Source organism: Vidua chalybeata, chromosome 1, assembly GCF_026979565.1.
Source record: "Vidua chalybeata isolate OUT-0048 chromosome 1, bVidCha1 merged haplotype, whole genome shotgun sequence".
In the NCBI taxonomy this organism is placed as follows: domain Eukaryota; kingdom Metazoa; phylum Chordata; class Aves; order Passeriformes; family Viduidae; genus Vidua; species Vidua chalybeata.
Genome location: NC_071530.1, coordinates 24,174,763 through 24,197,423, shown reverse-complemented (window position 1 = coordinate 24,197,423; position 22,661 = coordinate 24,174,763). Strand labels below are relative to the sequence as shown.

General features: G+C 38.9%; 1 protein-coding gene across 1 annotated transcript in view; it reads right to left on the bottom strand.

The window, feature by feature from the left end:
• LOC128799602 (probable acyl-CoA dehydrogenase 6) overlaps nt 1-22,661 on the bottom strand; it is a 75,198-nt gene that overhangs the window by 40,964 nt on the left and 11,573 nt on the right. The window contains exon 2 of the mRNA XM_053964134.1: nt 21,900-22,020. Within this exon, the coding sequence (XP_053820109.1) occupies nt 21,900-22,020 (121 nt within the window). The remainder of the gene's footprint in view (nt 1-21,899; nt 22,021-22,661) is intronic.

Genomic DNA, 22,661 nt, shown 5'->3' with positions numbered 1-22,661 from the left:
TGGTCTCCTGGACTTTTCTGTTCAGAGAGAGAAATATTTTCCATCACCTCTGTGTTACTCTTAAACAACATCTCCAAAGAGCTTGCTGATAAGCTTTCCAGTATTTCAGAGGCACCCTAAAGAGATGCTGGGATAAATTAGTTTCCTCATTTATGGGCAGCACATGACATGGGAGGTGGCTGAGGCTGCAGGGATCATCCTAATGACACACAAAGAGCCCAATGCTGCTGGACCCTTGTAGTTCCCCTGCAGCTGAGACACTGTGGGCTTTCCATGCTGCACAGCAGAGGCACCAGATATGCAGATGTCTGTCCTGGAATGGTTCTGGCTTAAAATGCATTTCCAGCACACATCTTGTATCTCACAGTCATGCAAAAATACAGCATGGTCAACATCTCTGAGTACCCTTAGTCTGGTGGAGACAGCAAGCCCACACTGATTCAGACTGTCTTTATAAACTGCCCAAGAGCCAGGGCAGCTGTTCAAGGGTGCAAAAAACTTTTTCATCAGCATGATCAAAGTGCAGTGTGAGATGCTGAAGAAACAAAGTGATATATAAGCATCTGTAATGTGACCCATTCTGAAGCTTCTGCTGTGTCTCGGACACAAAATTATAATAAATGTATTACAATTTATAAGCTTCATGATCCTTACACATCCTTTCGGTGCTGCATTATTATAATCCTTTTCCTCCTTAAGAACTATCTGCTAACTCATTATGATTAATCTAGTGCATAGCATCTCTTAGCATCAGGTAGTCCCAAACTGAGTGATTCTGGCAACAGCAAATTAACGGTGAGCAAAGCAGCAGTGACTGTGCCTCCTTTTTCCCAACTACATAATTCTACAGAACCATAAAGAATGAGAAAACCCACACCAAAGACATCAATTTATGCTAAACTCTCACCCTATGTTTAAAATAGTTGAGGAAATGACAAATACATTGTTCATTGAATACTGAACACTAAAAATTAGCAATAAGACCATGTTATACATCGTTGAAACAACGAAAGCTTACATGAACAATTCCTTACTTGTAAAGCTGGAATTCTCTTTCCATTAAAAAAAAACAAACCAAACCAAACAACCAAACAACCAAAAAACGACAACAACAACAAAAAAGGGCGGGGGAAGTGAGATAAGCTTTTCTGTCTGGAAAAGATCACAGCATCTTCTAGGCTACGGCCTCATCACTTCAAGTGACATAAAACAAGTAAAACATGAATTAATGCATATCTTCTATCTAAAAAAACTCCAATGCAGAAGCAAAGGAAAAAAACTCATTTATGCAAACATGGTATAACTGTAATGACTGAGCTTCTGTTTTTCTTACACCACTAAGCGTCAATAAAGAATTGTTTCTTGTTTGAAATCTTTCTCAAACTGTGGTTAATCTTGTTTTCTAAATTTTGTAGTAGCACTGATAAAGCATGAACTGAGAACAATTAACTAAAGCAAGACATGAAAAATGCAGCAAATACAAATTCATCTAAATAGCATGCTAAAAGACAGACCTTAGGAATTACACTTTCAAACCATGACACTATTCTCTGCATTTTAAGGAGGTCTACATGAAAGACTAGATACATATTCCTGTTGTACAGATTTTTCTTACGTGTTAGAAGTATTGCCATGGAAAGAAACAGAAAATCCCACAAAAGAACCCCCAGTCTTTTACCATTTTAGGGAAATTGCTGTTTGGAAGCTTTGCTGCTGCAGACTGAGGTTACCCACACTAATGTTTTACCACTGGAAAATGTCTTCCACTTGCAATTTACTCTGTGAGATTTGGCTTTCTTCTGACTTTGTGTTGGAGTGGTTAGCGCTGTTGGAGTTCTGTTTAATCTTGCCCTGCAGTTGAAAAAGTGTGTGCAGTCTGTCAGCTTCCAGAAAATTTGAGGCTTCCAGAAAACTTTAAGTAAAAGAGAAGAACTAGCAAGTTTTACTGTGATGGAACAAAGAGATATAAGAAACTGGTTACTCTTATTTGAAGATGAATATGCTTGAGTGATCTAAAAACAAACCTCGATATGATTTTTGTTTGTTTTTCATCTCTCAGTGTATTCTTCCATGCCAGTTTTCCAGGGCTAAGATGTGTCTTCAGACAAAACTCATTCTCTAGTTTGTGTTTTCTAGTCTAACCTGGGGTGAAAGTGCTCCCTAATTTCTGCCTCAATGAAAAGTCTTTATCAGTGTAAATGCAGCTTTGGGCACTGTGCTTCACTCAGTCCTGTTTCTTATGCTAATGAAGATTTATTGTCTTTATCCCACATTCAGGATGTTTTTGGAATATTTTAGCAAGATGAATAGGCATTATTGATCTGATTGTTTAGTTGATTACAAACACAGAAAAGATGGAAGAATCCAAACCACATTCATACAGATTTTACAGCAGGATCAGAAGATGTCTTTGTTTAGCCTGCCAGCAACGGAAAATGTGCTGCAACAAGGTTCTATAAAAACTAATCATATTGGAATTTAATTATTCCAAATGTTTCCCTGTTGACTCAATTTTTTTTTTAATCTGACCTCTAGCTAAGTTTCTCAACTGCTGTAAACAACAGACACAGTGCTGTGCTCTGCCAGCTACTAAGCAAAAAGCCCTCACCTCCCCACACTGCCTTGCTGCCTCCCCATGTCTGGATGGTCAGATTTCACTTAGAAATACAAGGCACTATCTGCTATCAGGTCTTTCCTGCTAAGGAAGAGACAGGCCAAGCAGTTGTACTTCTTATCTTTCATTTACCCATTTATCTACCTTCATTTTCTTATCTCCTTGCATAAGCACAGAAGCATTTTAAACATCTTCAAAATAAATGGCCAGTGAGGCAAAAAAGCCATGGTATTGTACTATGAAATGTCTTTTAAAATATGTTACTACTTACTGAAAAGATGATTTTTTTTCCCCATAATGATGACAGCAGGATTTAAAAAGCTAGTAAAAGACATGGAGGAGGATGGTGTGGAAGGACAAAGTAATTTAGAAGTAGTGCATTGCCTGCTATTTACTATTATGATGTTTTTGGTCTCTATGACAAAGTAGATGCTACAAGATAACTAACACAAGTATAAAGAGTAAGTCTCTTGATACACAAGTTATGGGATTTTGTCACAGTCTCAAAGAAGCCAAAGGAGAAAAAAAAAAAAAAAAAAAAAAGAAACCCTGAAGCTGAGAGTAGTATAATTAATTAACAAAGAACACAACGAAGGAACAATTTCAGGGAAGTGCATGGAAAGGAAGACAGACTTCTGCGGAGAGTGATGCTCACCATTGCAAAAAACAAGGGAGAAGGAAGTTTAACAATAAAAATATTTTGTTTTTAAACCTAATTCAATGAAGCAAGGGACAGAAGGAAATATGAATCCTCACAACCAACTAGGTATGTGCTTTAACTGGAGATTCCTCCTGGAAAAAGCAAACAGTAAGAAAAAGCTTCTTTGGAGGCAGTTAGAGACTGGACAAACAACCCAACTCCACTCAGAGGAATTCAGCTTTAACAGACCAAGGTTTTTTATTGCCATCCCATAATCTTGTCTGGTATAAGAATGGCCTCCATGGAAATGGGCATGTACAGGACAAACCTGACAACTGGGTGAGGGCTCACAGCTCTACAGAGACTGCAGCCCCAAACAGGTAAAGGTTTGGGACTTTTACCAGCTGGGACTCTCATTTTCTTTATCCCACAGTGAGGACTGGTTTGAAGATAACAGACTATCTCTAAGTGTGAACCACTGCCCCATCTGCAAGCAGAAATCAGCAGGAGAAGGGTTTCTGACTCCTGGAGCAGCCATGGCTGTCACACCGTGGTGCTGCCAACAGCTGTGCTGCTATTCCAGCCTAAGCATAATTTGGCTGTTTGTTTCCCCATCCCCAATCACAATTGCCTGAAGCAATAGAGTTATGAAAAAGCCAGTACTAAAAAGTGGCAGATTGTTTTAAATTATACCACAGTGTACTTCACTGGTTATGCTACCTCCCTGTGGGTCCCCACTTTTAACTATTAGAAGGATACTTTTTAAAATCAATTTGTAAAATTTACACCAGCTCTTTAAGAACCTTTGTGGCACGAAAGTATGCTTCCACTTTAAAGCCCCCTTTTTTCTAATTCTAATGGCCAGTCTACACACTCCTTGTGATTGGTCACCAATCCCAACCATAATATGTCTGAATAATTTAAAACCAAACTAGATGTGTATGAAAAACTTCCTGTCCCAAGCCCAAATATATAGAAGTTTCATATTTGTCTGTTTAATACTCTATCTGGGTCTTTTACATAACAAAATAACAAAAGACATGGACAAAATTACCAATTTTGCTGGTTTGTTCCCCAAAATTTGCTTTAGAAGTCTTACCATGACATACACTCTAACTTCAGTGTGACTTAACAAGCTGTCTGGAGGGAGCAGCATGAAAGCTGAAGACTGATGGTTTCCTTACTTATCTTTTTCTGTTTACAGTTGAGATTATTTTCTCATTAGCATGATAAATGACTTCACATTTTTCACTTCTTTCAATGATGATATAAGCCAGGTTTATTTTACACAGACACAGAATAATTTTTTAAAAAAATAAATATATATGTGGTTGAAATATGTAGAGCAAATAATTTGCAGTCAGAAATGGTCTTTTTGCCTGTTTGCTAATAGACAACAAACTTATAAATGTGCTTGAAATTGTTTAATAAACACTTTTTCTGAACAAATGTATGGAGATTCTGAAGACAAACTGCCTATTAGGAATTGCAACCTGATTTTTTTTCCATTATTCATACTCTTGCACTGTTCACTGAAAAGAGACTTATTTATATCTGTCTTATCTATAAAGATGCTCTTAATGATGATTAAAGACTTGAGGATATGAAAAAGAAAGCCAAGAACCTCTACAGAAGGTCCCAGAGGACTGAGTCCCAGCTGCATATAGTCTCCATCAATACAGCTGGTATTACTTCACCAGTGAGGTTCCCAACTTTTGATGAAAAGTGATCATCTCAACGTTTCATTTTCTGGCAGCTTTTCAGTCTATATTTCTCATTTTCTTCCACTGTCCTAAACAGGTCCTCATTTCCTTGTTTATGCCAGACACTTACATTGTAACACATGACTCTAATCACTCCATAGCTCAACTAGAGAGCTCTTAAATTGTTCCTACAGATCAATCCTTTGAGCTTTCTTAATTTCTTCTTTGACCTCATTAGTTTGCCAAAACTTTCAGGCCAAGACATGCCCAGCTTCCATTCCAAATCTGTCTTCAATGTTAGTAAAATATGCAGTTAATTTAGTTTTTGTCCTAAGAGTTGTAGATGAAAATTCCCTGAAACACAGAAATGATTGATTTCCTCTTTTTTGAACTTTCACTGGTAATTACAGTGATGACCTCTGCAACACCAGTGGTAAACAGATGCAGAAAGAAAAGCAGCCTTGTAGCAAAGAGAAAGACGAAAACAAATATTTAAAATAAAGAATGGGATCAAGCATAGAGGATAACTGCAAAACTCTTAAAGCAGAATATGGTTCAGTACTACTTACTGAACTTAGGTCTTTCACTGAGAGAAGCAGTCTAGCACCACAGCAAAGTTATCCCAACAGTCAAACAAGAAGACCTCTCAAAAATGCCTTCCTGGCTGATTAACAGATGGGTAAAAAAATAAATCAAGGTCACAGACCAAATTGAACTAGGTAAAATACATGACTTCTCTCTAGCAGTATATAAAATGGTAATTTTTTAGTATTTTGTATTTGGGAAAAACAAAAGAATCATAGAAAACTAAGGTGAGTTAAAAAATTAAAAACTGATCTAAGTTTCTTTTTTTTTATTATTGCCAGTAGACATGGCATGTGCTAGGAAAAGGGCTCTGTTGTTTCTACAGTTTTAAAGAAAGTAACCACTGCTTTCCTAGCCAATAATGTATACTGCATTAATTCTAGATAAGAGTCTAAAAGACACCTTACTTAAGAATATTCTCAATTGCTACTTGGGATTTAGAGCAACCAAGTGCATGGAGATCCAGTTTTACCCCAAGTCATCTTACTGTCGTCCAGATATGAAGAGTGATAGAAACTGCAGTCATCCGTACTACTACAGACTCAAGTCGTTCAGTCTGCAGCTCCTCATGAATATTCTCATGAAAATAAGATACACTTCATCTCCTATGTGTTTCAGGAGACAGCTTCTTTCATTCCCTCCTGCAATGGGAGGTTGGGAGGCAAGCATGCAAGCAGGCACAGTTTTGATGTCAGTGTGAAGAACACTGAAAATCCCAGAACACAACTGTGATTTACAGCAGCTGAGGGTCTCTGAAAATACAGGGCACCTGCAGCAACTTATTTGGAACACCTATTGTGTTGTAAACACACAGAAATAAATCTTGCTAGTATTTTCTTATCAGTTACTGCTGCACTGGCTTTAATCAGGCAGAAGTGGGGTTCATGCTGCCATTTGAACAAATGATGGACAGAAAAATCTAATTCCCATTTTGCTGCATGACCAGACCCCACAGCTGCATGGTGGTTTCAGACAGGCTCCCTGCTCTGCCATCCACACCTTTTGCTGCCTGGAAGGGTTACAGGTCTGTGCAAAAACAACTAGAAAACAACAACTAGACAACACCACCACCACAGCAATGCTTCCATGCCTGCAAGTCCACTGCTAACAAGTCACATCCAACCACTCAGCAAGATGTAACACTAAAGTCTCAGGTGAGAACCAAGGTACCAGCAGGAAAAATGGACAGCATTGCTTTGGAAAATGTAAAAAAAAAAAATTCTTTTTTATTCTTCTAAGAGTGAGATCTAAGCCTCTGTGTCTTTACTGAAGTAACAAAGAGACTCAGGTATATGCTTCTTATGACAACTTGAGACTGCTTAAGAAATGTTCATACAAAACCACAAGAGTTATGAAGCATGAGCAAGCTTCCTCAATTCAATCAAACTGGCAAGTTTACAAATTCCAGTAACACATTTCATGACACATTTATTGCAAGCTTACAGTAATGCCCATCTGCCCAGAAGCAGGAATGGAAAACTTAAGAGTTTGTAATGCTTCACTGAAATTTCACTTGCTGATTAACAAATGAGCATCTCCAACTAGCAGTATGTCTACTTCAGGACATTGAACCTCTGAAAAATAAGACCTCCTGTACAGACTTCCGTATCTGTAAATTCAGTCAGGAAAGAGTCTCAGAAAAATATAATGTTCCACAAGCAATATAATTATTTCACCCTTTAAAATTATGGCAAAATAAAAATTGTTCATTAATTTCAAGACTGGAAAATGCATACGTCTGGATGATGCTCTTAGGGTTTAGTTTTTAGATAGTCCTGAGAGGGGCAGGGAGCTGAACCCTATGGTACTTGTGGGTCCCTTCTGACTCGAGACATTCTGTGACTCTGTGGTGTGTCACAACGTGCATATGCACTCACAAACATGCATGTCCCATAAAACACACAGGTGGTATGCACATCTCTCACCAGCAACATGCCTTGCCACTCTGACTCACGTTTCAGACATGACTGAACACCACTGCTTGGGGCTGACCTGGTTCTCCCCGCAGGACAAATGCCCAGCACAACACTGAGGTTGTTATGCCACTCCCCTGTTCCCTCTTTCAGAGGACAAAAGGGGTACAGAGAAAGCTGGAGAGATTTGCCTAAGTCTGCTCAGCCACACCTGAGATTCAGCCTTGACATAAAAATGCACCCAGTGTCTTCACATGGACTGATCTCCTACCATCTGCAGGTTTGGGTAATTAATAGTCAGGGAATTGGTCTAATTAGTTTCAAATTAAATATTTTCAAAACTGACTGAGAATTAGTGAGTAAGCCATGCTAATTAAATATTGAAGGAATAAGTGAAAATAAGCATCAGGAGAGGTGTCTCTGTGCCCTACTCCCAGTGCACAAAGGATTTAAGAGCATTTACTAGAACTCATTATTTGGATTTGTGAGCTTCTGCTTGACCCCTGATTTTTCTTCAACATATCAAGGCTGTGTAAAATATGTATAAATGCAAGGCACAGCTTTGAAAATGGATTTATAAAGATTTTCTTAGAAAAACTAAACCAGTGAAGGCTTTGATAATATATCCAAAAGAAGAACAAAATACACTTAACAATAATAATGTACCATCTCAAAGCTATACATAAACACTCTATTACCAGCATACAAAACATATAGTAAAAAAGGACTCCTGCAAAAACAGTATAGTAATTCTTCTCACAAATACCTGAATATACGCAACATTGCATTAGGCCACAAGTGTAGAGTGATGAAAAATGAATCAGGTGGGTAATCTGACAACAAACAGAGAAACAGTGGGGATAAATACCTCAGTGAAAGTGGAATATGGAATGGAATTTTTTTTCTATAAATATTGATGGCATCAGTGATGATCACTACTCTGCCTGGTGACCCAGCAAACAAAAAATAATTAGATTGTGGTATTTTTTGCCATCATGTAGAAGGAAATCCTGTCCAGGTGCTCTGTTCCCCCTGTTCTGTCTCAGGCTTTGCACCACCAGCTCCCCTCTCCAGACCCTCAGGCTGCAGCCAGGAGAAAGGCTGGGGTGTATGGGGTAAGCAGCTCCAAATGCAGCTGCCCCAGCTGGGCCAAGGGAGCAGGCAGCTTCAGCTCACACCACATTTCTTTTCTTGGTGGCACACATTCTTGTCTCTCTCCTCTCACCCATTAAGGACTTTCTCAGACACTCAGGAACTGGTTATCTTTGGGACCTCAAATTAATCTGGCTAAGCTTCGTAATATCCCAAAGTATTAAGGGAAACTGAGCTCTTAATAAAGTAAGAGTTTTTTTCAGAAACCAACCCAAACCACATCACAGCTTCATAAAAACAGCTTTCAGTGTCCCCCCCTTGCTTCCAAAGACCACTGCTGCAGACCAGGTAGAATTGGTGTTATTTCATCACAGGTATCCCTCTGCCCAAACTTTAAAAACTGTTCTGTTCTGGACAAGAAAGGGGGCATGGTGACATCTGCCCATCCCCTGGGTGACATCTCCATGAATGGCTCAGGGAGCTTCCCTTTATTACAGAGCAGTTGCATTAGATGTCTCCTGCCCTTTAATCCAGGCCTTATTAAAGTCAGTGAGCTGCCTCTAAAATCACTGCAAGCAGTACTTGCCACCTGTCTCACCATTCCCTTGCTGTGCATTGCAACAGTGCAGTCATTCTGGGAGACAGGCAGGTCTGCAGCAGAGACACACCCAGCACAGACTGGCTGGTCTGGTCACATGGTTCCAGGTAGTTTGAAGGCTTTATTAGAAACCAACAAGGAAAGATGTTCTAAGGAGGCAAGCAAAGAGGAAGCATATTTATCATATTATTTCCTTTCTCTCATTACAATCCCAGTTTTCAAAAAACTAAAAATTGCAAATATGTCCCCAATTCTCATTGGCGTTCAATAGAGCCAAAACCCAATAACTAGTACTCAGGCATTTTATTACACAGAGGTTATTTAAAGACAGGTGATATTTGCCCCATAGCAGCTAAAAAGACACAGGCAAGCAACAGGGATGCTATATTCAATTATCCAAGTCTCAGCCAGCAGCCCGACTGTTGAAAATACTGTTGCATGAAGAAGATGCATGTTGACATACAGTTTTCACAGAGGATCAAGTTAAAACCAATCTTGACTAGAATCCCTCCAGTTTTGATTGTGCTTTTTATTAACCAGCTTCACAAACATAGTGAGTTCAAAGCCTGTGTTGAACGTGGGTGTTTTCATCTGGCCCTGGGCTTCAGAATGACTTTGTATCATTGAGATATTTTTTACTCTAAATTATGCCCTGACTGGTTGCAATCTGTTACTTATTGAAATTGCAGCTGACCATTAAAAATGTATTTGCGGCATTCCTCAGATTCTCCAGATTCAGCTGAAATAAAACCATCCCTGCAAGTGGTTTCACAGCACGATACCTGAACAGCAAGAATATTTTCTACTGTGTTCTTAAAACATTCACCTATTTTCTGAAATTTACCACTCTCACAACAAAAAAACCAAACAACCTTGACTCAAAAACATCACAGACAAGAGTGGGAAGGGTTAAAAGTTGAGTAGGGATGTTGGGAGATGCTGGAGGTAAACACTTCTCCACAAGGTTCATATGTTGGGATCTTTCAAATCTTGGACTACAGTAACTCCCTTGGGATTGTCCAAGAGCAAGCACAAACCATCCTGATCAGAAATCTCCTGTCTTCCACATTCATCACAGCTACCTAAACTCCAAAATTTAGGGTTTATTTTCTGGCTCTGCTCCAGATTTTGCCATCTCTGCATTTCAGCTCCCAGCTGTGAAGCCTGGCTCCAGGTGGGCACCCACCATCCACCCAGCATCGTGGACCTGGTTACACGGGTGGCCTCTAATAACCCCGCAAGTGTAGCTCTTGCAACAGGTTGGTGGTTTGTTTGGTTTTGGTTTTTTTTGTTGTTGCTGTTGTTTTGGGGAGTTTTTTTATGGGGTTTTTTTTGGTTTTCTTTTAATAAGTTGCTATAATTAGAGATAAAAAGGAAACATATAAGGGCTTGTACCCCTCCAAAGACAGGGATAATTGCAAAACACAATTCTTACTTCATCGCTCTCTATTTCAAATTTTGCAAATTTAGCCACAGACATAACGGTGGCCATGTTATGTTTTGATTTTTCCTCTTATTTGCTGCCTAATTTTCTTATTTCTTTTTAAACAATACATCAAATAAATGACAATCCTTTTCTTTGCAAGCTTTTGTTTACATTTGTATGCCTGTGAAATTAACTATGCAGGATCATAGAATGTTTTGGCTTGACTTTTAAATGTCATCTAGTTCAACCCCTCCTGTGCTGAGTATGGACTCCTTCAACTAGATCAGACCTCCATCTAATCTGACCTTGAATGTTCCACAGAAGGGACATCTATCACCTCTCTGAGCAATCTGTTCCAGAGCTTCAGCACCTTGATTATAAAAGATGTTTTCCTTATACCTAATCTGAATCTACCCTCTTCTAATTTAAAACCATTACTACCTGTACTATCACTACAGGCCTTGCCAAAGAGCTTGTCCCCACCTTTCTTATAAACTCCCTTAAAGTACTGAAAGACTGCAGCAAGGTCTCTCTGGAGTCTTCTCCAGGCTGAACAGCGCCATCCCTCTCAGCCTTTCCTCATTGAAGAGGTGCTCTGTCCTTCTGATCATCTTCATGACCCTCCTCCGGACTCACTCCAACAGGCTCAAATCTTTCCTGTGCTGAGGACCCCAGGGCTGGATGCAGCACTGCAGGTGGGGTCTCACAAGGGCAGAGGAGAGGGGCACAATCACCTCCCTTGACCTGCTGGCCACATTGCTTTCTATGCAGCCCAGGATACTTTTGGCTTTCTGGGCTATGAGTGCACATTTGCCAGGTCACGTCCAGCTTTTCATCCACCAGTACCCCCAACTGCAGTGTTGTTCTCTGCAAGGCTACTCTCATATTTACAGCTTGTGGATATTTGCGACTCAGAGAGAACTTGGATATTGTTCCATTTCACCTTTTCTCACCAAGCTTTGTTATGACCAGAGATTAATGATTTCAATCCCTTTATTACTGTTCAGCAGAACTTATATTTAAATTTCCTTTCACCCCAAACTTACTTAGTATGCTTCAACAACTACCTTTAAAGATACTCCCTTACAAGAAATTAAACTCCAAAGCTTTGTGATTATTTTTTGAGTGTTTTCAGTTCAAACTTAGTATTAAATTAAAAGCTGTTTCATAATGTTAAAAAGAATGTTCTGTACAATAATCTGCCTTCTGATGGTAATTTTCTATAATTAATGTCACCTTTCCATGCAACCTTTTATGTTCTAAAGTTTATTCTGTACTCCCACATGGAAAATTAGATCATTCAGCATGTGGAGGCATTTACAGAATACAGCTCACAATTACCCATTGAATAAATAAAATAGTGAAATGAAGGGAAAATTATTTTAAAATATCAGCTATTTTTTTCTTTCAAGCACTACCAGTGTCTTCATTCAAATGACAGGAAAGGAGATGATGGTAGCCACTGTGAGAGACCACCACCCTTCACATGTCCTGCTTCATCTCTCATCAGGACATGCAAAGTCTCTGCTGGAGGTTTTTTCCACATTTCATTACAGACAAGCTAATTACAGAGCTTGCTGGAGTGGTAGGAGAAGGGAGCAGGTTCAAGCCCCAGATCTCCCAGCCATGTCCATGCACCCACTCTCTATTCAGCTTCTCCTGACTAAATCCATCTGTGGAAGACTGTGCACACCACGAACACAGATCTACCCAAATCTGGGCAAAATATTTTAAAGCCATGCTGGACTATCCACAGAACTCAGCATGAATCCCAGAGAGCTTGAAACTATGACAGAAGACCTGAGGATGCCTCCTGAATACTCATCATGCAGGCACAAGGTACAACATAGAATGTGTCCCCCCACTCCACCTTCCCCACTTTGCTGTGCATTTTTCCTTGCAGAAACCACACTATGCTATAGATCTAGACAGTGGTTGCTGCAAAGGTAAAAATCTCCTATAATGTCATCATCTTAGTTTTTGCATCTTAGATTGTTTCAAAGTCTGCTGTCTGAAACCTGGGAGCAATTAAAACCTGTCAAACCTTTAGCAAGATCAAAGTTGGAAGATTTTTCTAATCCTCTGCATTTACATGTTTTATGTTTCAGACACCTAACTAAACTACTTGAAAAATATCTTTAGAGAAAGTCCAATTCATTATCTTCCACTGTTTTTCCAGGTTCCTAACAGAAAATGGATATTTTCCCTCCCTTCCCTGATTTAGCAGGTTGCACCACAGAATTGGTGCAGTGGCCAGATTCTGATCCATCTCAAAGATGATACTCTGAAATCCCTGGAGCTGCTTATGGGTTACACAATGCAATGACTTTACAGGCCAGGCCAGTTCTTGCACAATCATTTTGCAGAAGCATGTTCAGTGGGCACCTCCAAAACTCAGGATTCCTCCAGTTTTAAATGTGCCATACAGCAGAACTTATAGCATCTTTCATGTACATTAAAGATCTGCTGGTGACTAAGCTGATGATGAAGCAAACTTTTCAAAGACCAAAATACTCATCTATCTTCTGGGAGAGAAGAAACTGGATTCTCAGTAACAAGAAATAAATGCAAAAATGGAATAAAATGAAATTAGTATCTTGAAAATAGTTACAAAGTTCTGCCGGAAGGAGCAAAACATTTCCTGTCAAAATGAGTTGCATGTTAAGAATTTTCCTCCTGGTGTTTGTTTCCTCTTGTAGTCTCCTCTTTCCACATCCTCCTCTGGGGCTATAGGATCTGATGACACACAGTCTCAGCCTGGGCAGAGATAGAGGAAGGGATTCCCAACATTGTGTTGTAAGGACATAGGGTTAAAATGCAGGAAACTGCCTTTATTCTTGAGAGAATCAAGTTTATCTGGGCATCTCATTAGTGTGGTGCCAGGGAGTCCAGGTGAGACCTGTCCAAAGGTAAAAAGTGCATAATTGCTTCCTTTATAGGTCCAGCAGCCCACAGGCTTTACAGGAACAACCAGAACGTACAGCTTATGCAACTTTTCCCATGCAGAAGCATGTAAAAGAATAATACAATCCACAAAGAGGTCAGAGGATGCAGCATGATCAGCTCAAATACCCCCCAGAATACAAAGATGCCAAAATCTCTTCTGAAATGCAGCACTGCTACAAATATCAGCTGCCATAACTATTTTCTTTTAATAATGCAGAACCTGACATGTGCAGAATATGAATTAGTGTAAGGCTTTAAAATAAATAAATAGAAATTTTACATGGTTCCTTTTTGTTCTTCCAAACAACCCCAAGCATAGTGTGACTGTCCAACCAGAAAAACTGTCCTCCCTCCATGGTGTCAAAGGACCTGGTTCAAAGCAAAATAAAAAACAGCTTTAGTGTGATTTTTTTTTTTTTTTATAATCATGTGCCAAGTATGACAGCAGCCTTGTGCACAGGAAGCATCTGGACACCCTGGAAAGAATTTCCTGACCAGCTTTGAGTGACAAACTGAACTAACAGCTCTTTTACACCAGCTACACAAGAGCAAATTGCTCCCATGCTATCGCTCTTGGAGGGGGGGGGGAAAGGGGGGTGGGGGGGAAAGACCCCCACATTATTCTACCTAAAACAAGCAAACAATCAAAGCCCAAAAAAACAGAAAAATGGATTCATAGGCTTTCTTCATTACTTTTTCACAAAATATTTTTATTGCCTTCAGTCCTTCAAAGTCAGTTAAAATAGAAGCAGCAAATAGAAGTTGTTAGGGCAGCTACACAAGGACCCACCAGAATCCTCTCAAGAGGGAAAAAAAGCAAGAAGAAAGAGATGAGGCTCAGTGGGAAACACAAGTAGATACAGGTGGGTGAAAACAGTTGGTAAGATTTAGAAAATAAATACAGATAACAATGACCTGCAAAAAACATGTTCACAACCATTCCAACATACAAAGGTGGAGAAAAGTACAAAAATTACCTTGGCAGTTTTGGGTTAATGGTTGGACTTGATGATCTAAGAGGTCTTTTCCAAACTTTATGGTTCTGTGACTACTTAAAGGCTTCCTTTCTTGGGCTGTGGAAGGATCCTGAACAAGTCAAAATATGTATTGTGAATGTTTTTGCCAGGCTTAGACTCCAGCACACAGAGAAGTGCTAGATGTGCTATTCAGGGGGAATTTGGTGAGGCCGCAGAGTACAAGAAGTTGTGAAATGGTGTATTCACCTGCTACGTGAGCAGCTGATGATCAGAAATACAATTACTCTCTACTACAGATACTGTAGTAACTGTGGATGGTGCCACCATCTGTATATTTATTTAACATTCTCTGGATTCTGTTAAATTTTGCTCCTTGTGATTTCTGTGGAATGAGTTTCACAGGTTATACATAATGTAAAAAGGAAAAAAAGTTGCTTTCAGAAGGCTTGTTACTCACTGATCTTCTGCTCTCCAGAGAGACCCCTGTTCTTGAATAATAAAGCAAGAGTGAGAACAGTCCCATTCATTTCCTCTGACACACAATATAGGAAACAAAAGAAATGCTCACTAAAGTCACCTTCAAAGAATTTTAAAGCATTCAATGACGCCACAAAAAATTCAGATACCTTCCCCTGCGATACACATTCATGGAAATTTTTCATTAATTCTATCTTTGTTCCCTCTTTCATGTGTACAAGTGAAGCTGATTTGTAAGTGGTTGAGGCTCTGGGCAAGTGCCCATTTTCTGCCAGTTCTCAGGCTCAAGGGAAGTGCATGTACACAGGTCATGCTGTTCCAAAGGTCCCACACAAGAAGTTCTGCCCTCCTCCAGAGTCATGCCACGTTCCTGGCTCCTGCTGCCCAGCACTGAAGGTATCTCCCAGAGCAGGCAAGACCACAGAGAGAGTTTGTAGTCTTATGGAAAACTATAGCTACTGCACTAGAGATAACAGAAATCAGCAATTCTAGACCACCCAGGAAAGGCACAAAGAGAACAAACAGACACATTCTTCAGGAAATAGATTGTCCTGCAATAAGTACTTTGTTTATCACAAATGGCCTCCCATGCGTCTGCTTAAGAAATAAAACAAAGAAAAACAACCAGAAAAAAACCCTGACACTGAGGTCTTACTTCAAAAGTTTTTCTGTAAAACAGAAAACTTCAGTTAAATTTCAATTATGTACAATTCTAGTGATTGGAAGAACACTTTTCTTATCACTTTGTCTTTCACAGTTGGTCCACACTTCAAATGTGTACTGACATGTAAGAGGTGCATTTATACTTTCAGAAAGCTTTTAAATCATGCCATTTATGTATAGGACAGATGTCAAGAATCTTGAGACAGGGAAAAGACAGTTATATGTAAATAGACATATTGGTAATACCCAGGTTATTTTAGTATAACCTCATTTATTGGCCAAGCTTTGTCAAGAGACAGTCTTGCTCTTTGATCTACAGAAGTAAAGAATAAACAAGACTCCTCTAATAAAAACTTCCTGAACAGTATGTCTTGATAATGTCTCAATCCCTATATTCTTTTCAGTTGATATATTATTTCATATTTCTTTAATATGTTTCTTTAACTGTTCTCTTCAGTGTGCATTCTTCTCTTATTCACAATTTAAAAATCCAGAACATCAGATTTTTAGCAGACGTATCTCTTTGAAAATCCCCAAGCCCAACAATTTCCTACAAAACTGGAGGAAAGTCAAGCACAATAGAGGACAGACTCTTCTGCACAACCAGAATAGAACAGGTGCAGAACAGGGCCAGAACAGTGACAGCTACTTGCAACACTCTCATCTCAGATTCTAAGTGCTCCAAGTCAGATTCAAGACGCCGCGTGAGTCTGACAGTTTGTGCAAAGCCTGTGATTCACAGAAGTGAATTTGGCATGGCAGGTCTGCTGTGAGAGAAATGTGTGTCAAGAGCTCAAGCATTAATTGTACATACATAAGTGAGCATTTGCTCCCAGTTAGATGCTTCTAACTTTCTCTAGGAAAGAGACATTTTAAATTATCTTCTCAATATAATTTTGACATAACCTGTACACATGCCAGATTTCAGAAATTCCTAAGTCTGACCCCTAAGATACTGTTACTAGCACACCTGAACTGCATGAAGTACTGCTGTGTTCTGCATTACAAGCCACAAGTGTGAGGATTTGCCTTATCTGAAGCACAAAAGCAGAATCCCAGGAACTAATCTGATCCCTCTGTCAAAGGAAGATTATCTCTTCTGCAAAGACTGGGTGTCCTTCAGTAAGCCAGTTGTCTGCTGGCTGCTATCAATAGCTGAACAAGCTATTCACAGAGGGACCACTGCATTTCCCTACCAGCCATGAAGAAAAGAAGCACAACCATTTCCCAAGTCAGGTTCACAGTTAAAGAAAAACCAAAGATAAACTCAAGTGCTCATTTCCCTGTCTGATCAGAAATACCTGATGATGTGTGAAATGCAGCAAACTGTCCCCCCCCCCCCACTTACAATTTTCAATTGAATTTCATCATGCACTTGCAAGATACTAGATGGGACTTGAATAGTTAGCATTTCACAACACTGGAGGAGGGGGAAAAAAGTCTCAACCACACAGAACTCAGGTGTATACATACATACAAAACCCTGTTTTCCTGAGATTTAAATTCAATCCACCAAATTAGAAGGTCTAATAAGCACCTGAAATTGCTCATACTGATCTGATTAAGGTCTCCAAACCCCTGCCACACATCACAAATTTTGTCATCAAGATCCAAATAAAGCAGTGACTGATTTGTTCTACTGTTTTTTGGAGGCCTATCAAAATTATTCCTTGATTGCAAAACAGGTATAAATTATAGCTGGTAAACACTTGAGAGTGCTGATTTATCACTTCATTGGTGTCTGAAAACATGGCCCAAAGGCTTCTCTTGCAAACATTTACAGTGCAGCTACTATTTATTAATGATTATTGAACTCTTTTGTAAGTGGAAAAAAGATCAAGTAGTCAATTCAGCTGACTATACTTAAATCTACTAAACCAAGAACAAGCACTGCAGCTGATCCATTACTGCCATATAGGAACAGTTTGGGGTAAATTAATTCACTTCTGACAAAAATATCCCTCCTAGTTCTACCCACAGAAGTACCTAAACATCTTCCATTTACTTTCTAAGTTTCCATCAAATCCTGTTTCACCTGAACTACTAAATCCCTTTCTAGTTATTGCTCCTCCCAGGTCCTTCTAGGCTCATTCTGTAGTACATTAACAAGGCCTAGTATTACAGAAAGGGAAAAAATAACCCCATACACTATTTCCAAGTGACCCTCCATGCCCAAACTCTCACAAGGTCATTTTACCAGAGAAATGTATACTTGCAAAGAAAACAACAGAATTAACCTTAGAGGATAGTATAGATCTATACCCCTCTCCACACTCAACACAGAGACACTTGTAATAAACAGGCTTTCTGAAGGAAATTTGGCATTTTCCAATTGCCATGCAATCAATCACTTGAAACATTATTTTTGTTTTATTAGATGCTTCTCTGTCTGAAGTAACAAGAAGGTACTAATTATTACTTACTCCAGTCCTGAATCTGGTATTTGTACCCCAGAAATATGGGGTATTTCCCCCATAGGGGAAGGGGATAGACAGTGTCCTGAACTACACTTTCCCATCGTTGTGCAAATCATACCATAGTTACTTAATTTTCCTGAAATGTATAAGAACATATTTTCTATGCTCACTGCTAGGTGTCTGACAGTAATAAATTAAGGCTACTATTTGGACAAACTTGTCATAATTATTTCAAGATGCCAACGCATTCCACTAAATATTCCTACAGTACTGCCAGTGTAAACACTAATGAAATACCCAGAGCAGGCATCATTATCACTCATGTTTCACAGTGATGCCATGTGAATATGCAGGAGAGCAAACATTGCCCTCCCACAAACCCTTCTCTCCCATCCTTTACAGGATTCCTGTGCTTTTACATCAGCTGATAAAACAACTTTTAATCATCTGCATTGGCATATGCAGGCACTCAGTACATTTTGAGCCTGCATTTTTGGCAACACATCCTAAAATTTAGCAACAGCCAAGGCTTTGATTCATAAACCATAAGATCACAAACAACCACACAGATATTTTCCACTTTTAATCCAGTATCTCATCTAATCTGCACATAGAACAGTTCAAAGAATATGTCTTGCCCACTTCCCCTAGCAAAACAGACAATAGCAAACTACCAAGACTGGTTAAATATTTCTGCTGCCTGCCCTAATATTCTCTGCCCTTAGTTTTGGGACTGGCAGTAGCTCAATAACTCAGAATTGTATAATTTATGAAGAAATACACAGTAAACATAAATGAAGAATAATAAGTATATAGGGATGTTGTTTTTTCCTTCTAAATCCTGAATGAAGTAATTTTGTAAAACACATTTTGCATAAAGCAAAAAGACACTTTTTATGCATAAATGATCTTCACTTTTCACCATGTATTTTACTAGTAGGAAGAATCTTGCAATGTAACAGGACACAAACTTTTTCCTAAGGAAAACTAACATATGCACTATTTTTGAGTCATGTAAAGAATACCAGAGGAGAGAAATGGTTCAAAGAGAAGACTTTTTCTCTGGCAGAGAACTAACCAGACAGTAAGTTAAATCTACTGATGGTCTTAAAAATTCTCCAGTTATGGGTGCATGTCTGAGCTTTGCCCACAGTGTTTACATGACCTCCAATGAACATCCTAAACTACAGCCAATATTCACTAGAACCAACTACTGTGTAAACAACTGTGAAAAAATATACAGGAAAAGCTTTGTCAAGTAGCCTGCAACTGCATACAGTGGGAATTGATGGAGCTTTTGCAATACAAATAGTGCCCCAAATCAGTTCTCCACACAGAGAAAGTTTCCAGTGATAAAGGACACATGTAAGGCACGTTCTTTTAAAAACCTGACTCCCATGAAGCAGGTCATTGTTCATAAAGGCAATGGTGTTTACACAGGAAAAAGTCCACTTTCAACAAATCTGAAATCCCACAGATGTTTCCTTCTATCTAAGCAAAACAAGTTTGTAACCCATTTCTGCCCAATCAGAAAGCTTCAAAATTATTTCTGCAGGAAAAAACCTCTCCATACTTGACAGAATGATCTTGGAAAACAAATTCAATAAAACTTGTATTTCAAAATTGCAACTATTACTAAAGTGAATTAACTTTTAAAAAAATCAGTGTTCTTTAAAGAGAATGTTTTATGATCTGGATTTGAAGAGATGCAACATGATTTTGGTTTGCGAAAGAGAAAGTAGGGCAGACTGTTAACTCACAAGTGCTCTGCATTGCAATTAGTCTCCTCAAATCAATTTAACCTCCCTTCTTCTGCAACACCCCTCCCAAGTTCCTGGCTGCTCTCGGCTTCTTCAAATCACATAAGACTTCTCTTCCTCTGAAAACAGCAACTAAATAACAGAAGTGACTAAGCAGAGTATAAAAGTGGATTTTTAAACTTTTATTTTACAGTATACACTAATCATATAACAAGCCTAAGCACTTTGTAGAAGCATGGAAGACAAAGAATTTCAGGCTTTGCCTAAGTTGTGCAGTTGAGACTGTGCTGTTACACACCTTACTTTGACTTACCAGCAGGAAAAAGTTTCAGGACTTTCAGGATGTACCTGGTGGCATTACACCCTTACTGAGCAAAGCTGGATCTGGTGACATCCTGTTGCACAACTGAATGCTGCAAAGACAGCATCTTCCAAGGAGTTGGTGCACTTTCTGTGCCCAACAATACTGAACTGAGATGAAGCACAGGTTTCTGAGGATTTTATCAATTTTTATACATTTTATAAAATGTAGCTGTAGAGGTCAAACAAATTACATTAACAGCATACACATCAAAGCCAAAGTTAAAATAGTCTTAAACATGACTATGACAAGTGTAATCATTGTATGCAACCTTCTGTGCCACCTTTACCTCCACGAGTCCCTTCTTCACTGGATTTCACTCCAGTTATTTCTTGTCCAGCTATTTTGTGAGCATTATATAAAGTTCCCACCTCTGTAATGTTTTATGTGCAGCACCTTCAGCATTGAGGTTCCTTACCCCAGTTGAAGCCTCTGCATGCCTTGAGATGAATATAAGAAGGCAGAACTGAAATCTGGAAGCCATGCAATGCCCCTTTATTACAACCAACATGAATATCAGCAATGCAGAGAGACCCACTGAGATGCAATTCAACTCTGCCTATCAAACAATTATAGCAGAAAGTAGAAGTGGTTTTCTCTCTCCTCCAGTAATCCTACTTGTCCTTTAAATAGATCTTAAGCATAATCTTGAACTGTCAGCATTTCTGTAAAGAAATACCAGCTCAGACCTAATTGGATTTGTCAGACAATCCCAGCCCAACAGCTCTCTGAGATCTAGCAGCTGAACAGCTGTGGGACAATCTTCCACATTATAATATAAGAATATGAGTTCATTTCAAGAGGGAGTATTTCCTCTGAAATTAAGTGATAAAAAGACATAATTTGTTGCACAGAACCCTGTGCCTTAGCAACATCATGATGTGGTGTGGCATAGCTGAGGTTGTGTGAGCTGCCCCATGTAGAAAATTATCTGCAGTTAATTGTTCAAATACTTTGGGCTGCTCTGAATGTAGGAAAATGGGGGTAAAAAAATTACCAAGAATTCTGACTTGAACATGTAACAGCAGCATTTGAAAAGAAAATAAGTATATATTATATTACATATAAACAAAAAAAAAAAAAAAAAAACAACAAAAAAAAAAAAAGCAGAATATATATCTTAGCTGAAGAGCAGAAATACTTCATATTCCTCTAGACTTTTTGTGTCACCTACATATATAAACATGCACAAAAAACTTTCTCTCTGTCTCATCACCCTCTTGTTCTGTTCAGGCTTCTGTGGGCTGGAATAATGCATTTAAAAGACAATCTAGGGGATAATGGCCTAAAGGCCACCCTGAACTCATCCTTTCAAACGATGGAGAGGTTGCATGTTCATGAATTACAATATGCCAAATCTTAAAATGCTTCCAATGCCTACAAATTGTGGTTTCTTTAATGAAGATCTGGATTCTTTCATATGTATCTGGATGCAGAAGAAAAGTTCTTATTCAGATTTTATGTTGAAAATTGAAGTGATGTTTATTTCACTAATTTTAAAATAACTGTCATACAGGTTTTAACATTTGTATTTAGAAGAATAACAACTTAAGTACATCAACAATGCTATTTTTTGTATTTGCAGAGCTGGTAACCAGCATGTATGTGACTGAGGGATATAAGGAAACTTTGCACTGAATTCCAACCCATGCTTTGACCTGGGGCAAAAGCGAATTAATCTATTGAGTCTATTATTATTAATAGTCAGGAGTTATACACTCACCTACCTGTTGGCTTATCCACACCAAGGAATCCAGCCTGTCCCAGAATTTTAAACACTTTATGTGCTGGGAACTGTCCTTCTTCTTCCCACTTATCCACAAAGGGATTAATCTCCTTGTCAATGATCTAGATTTGGAAAACAAATTATACAAGTTATAAACACAGGGATCCTACACAAAAACTTTTGACTACTTTCACCTAAAAACTGTAATTCAAGAAGAAAAAGAAAAAACAATCTACAAGGAAAAGCCCACTAATTCTCTTACTTCCTGTTGGATATCCTTATTTTCCACTCACTCACAACATTACAACAAATGTAATGAGGCAAATGTAAATAATTCTTTTAGCAATTACTACTAGAACAGGCCATCAGGGCTAGTTTAAGTATCTCCAAGGTCTATGAAAATGGCTGTTTCCCCCATTATTACCTTTTTGGGTACAGTCTCTAGAATGGGACAGGAAGGGAAATCTGGATTATCCTCAAAAGAACCTTGTCAAAAAAAGGTTGATCTGTTCTTGATGACCATCCACAATACCAAGAAAGTCAAGTAGAAGAGATTAATTTCCTTTCCCTTTGCCTGAAACACTCTCAAGGAAGTTGGTGCTGTTTGGGGCATATCTGTATTTAGACTTCCCCACAAGTTTGACAGAACATGTACTGGAAAAGTATGACCTTCTTCCAGAATGGATAATATTCCAAATCTAGTCCCTGAGCAACCCTTGACTGTGCTACTGCTAGTGTTGCACACCTTCCAAAAGTCAGTGCC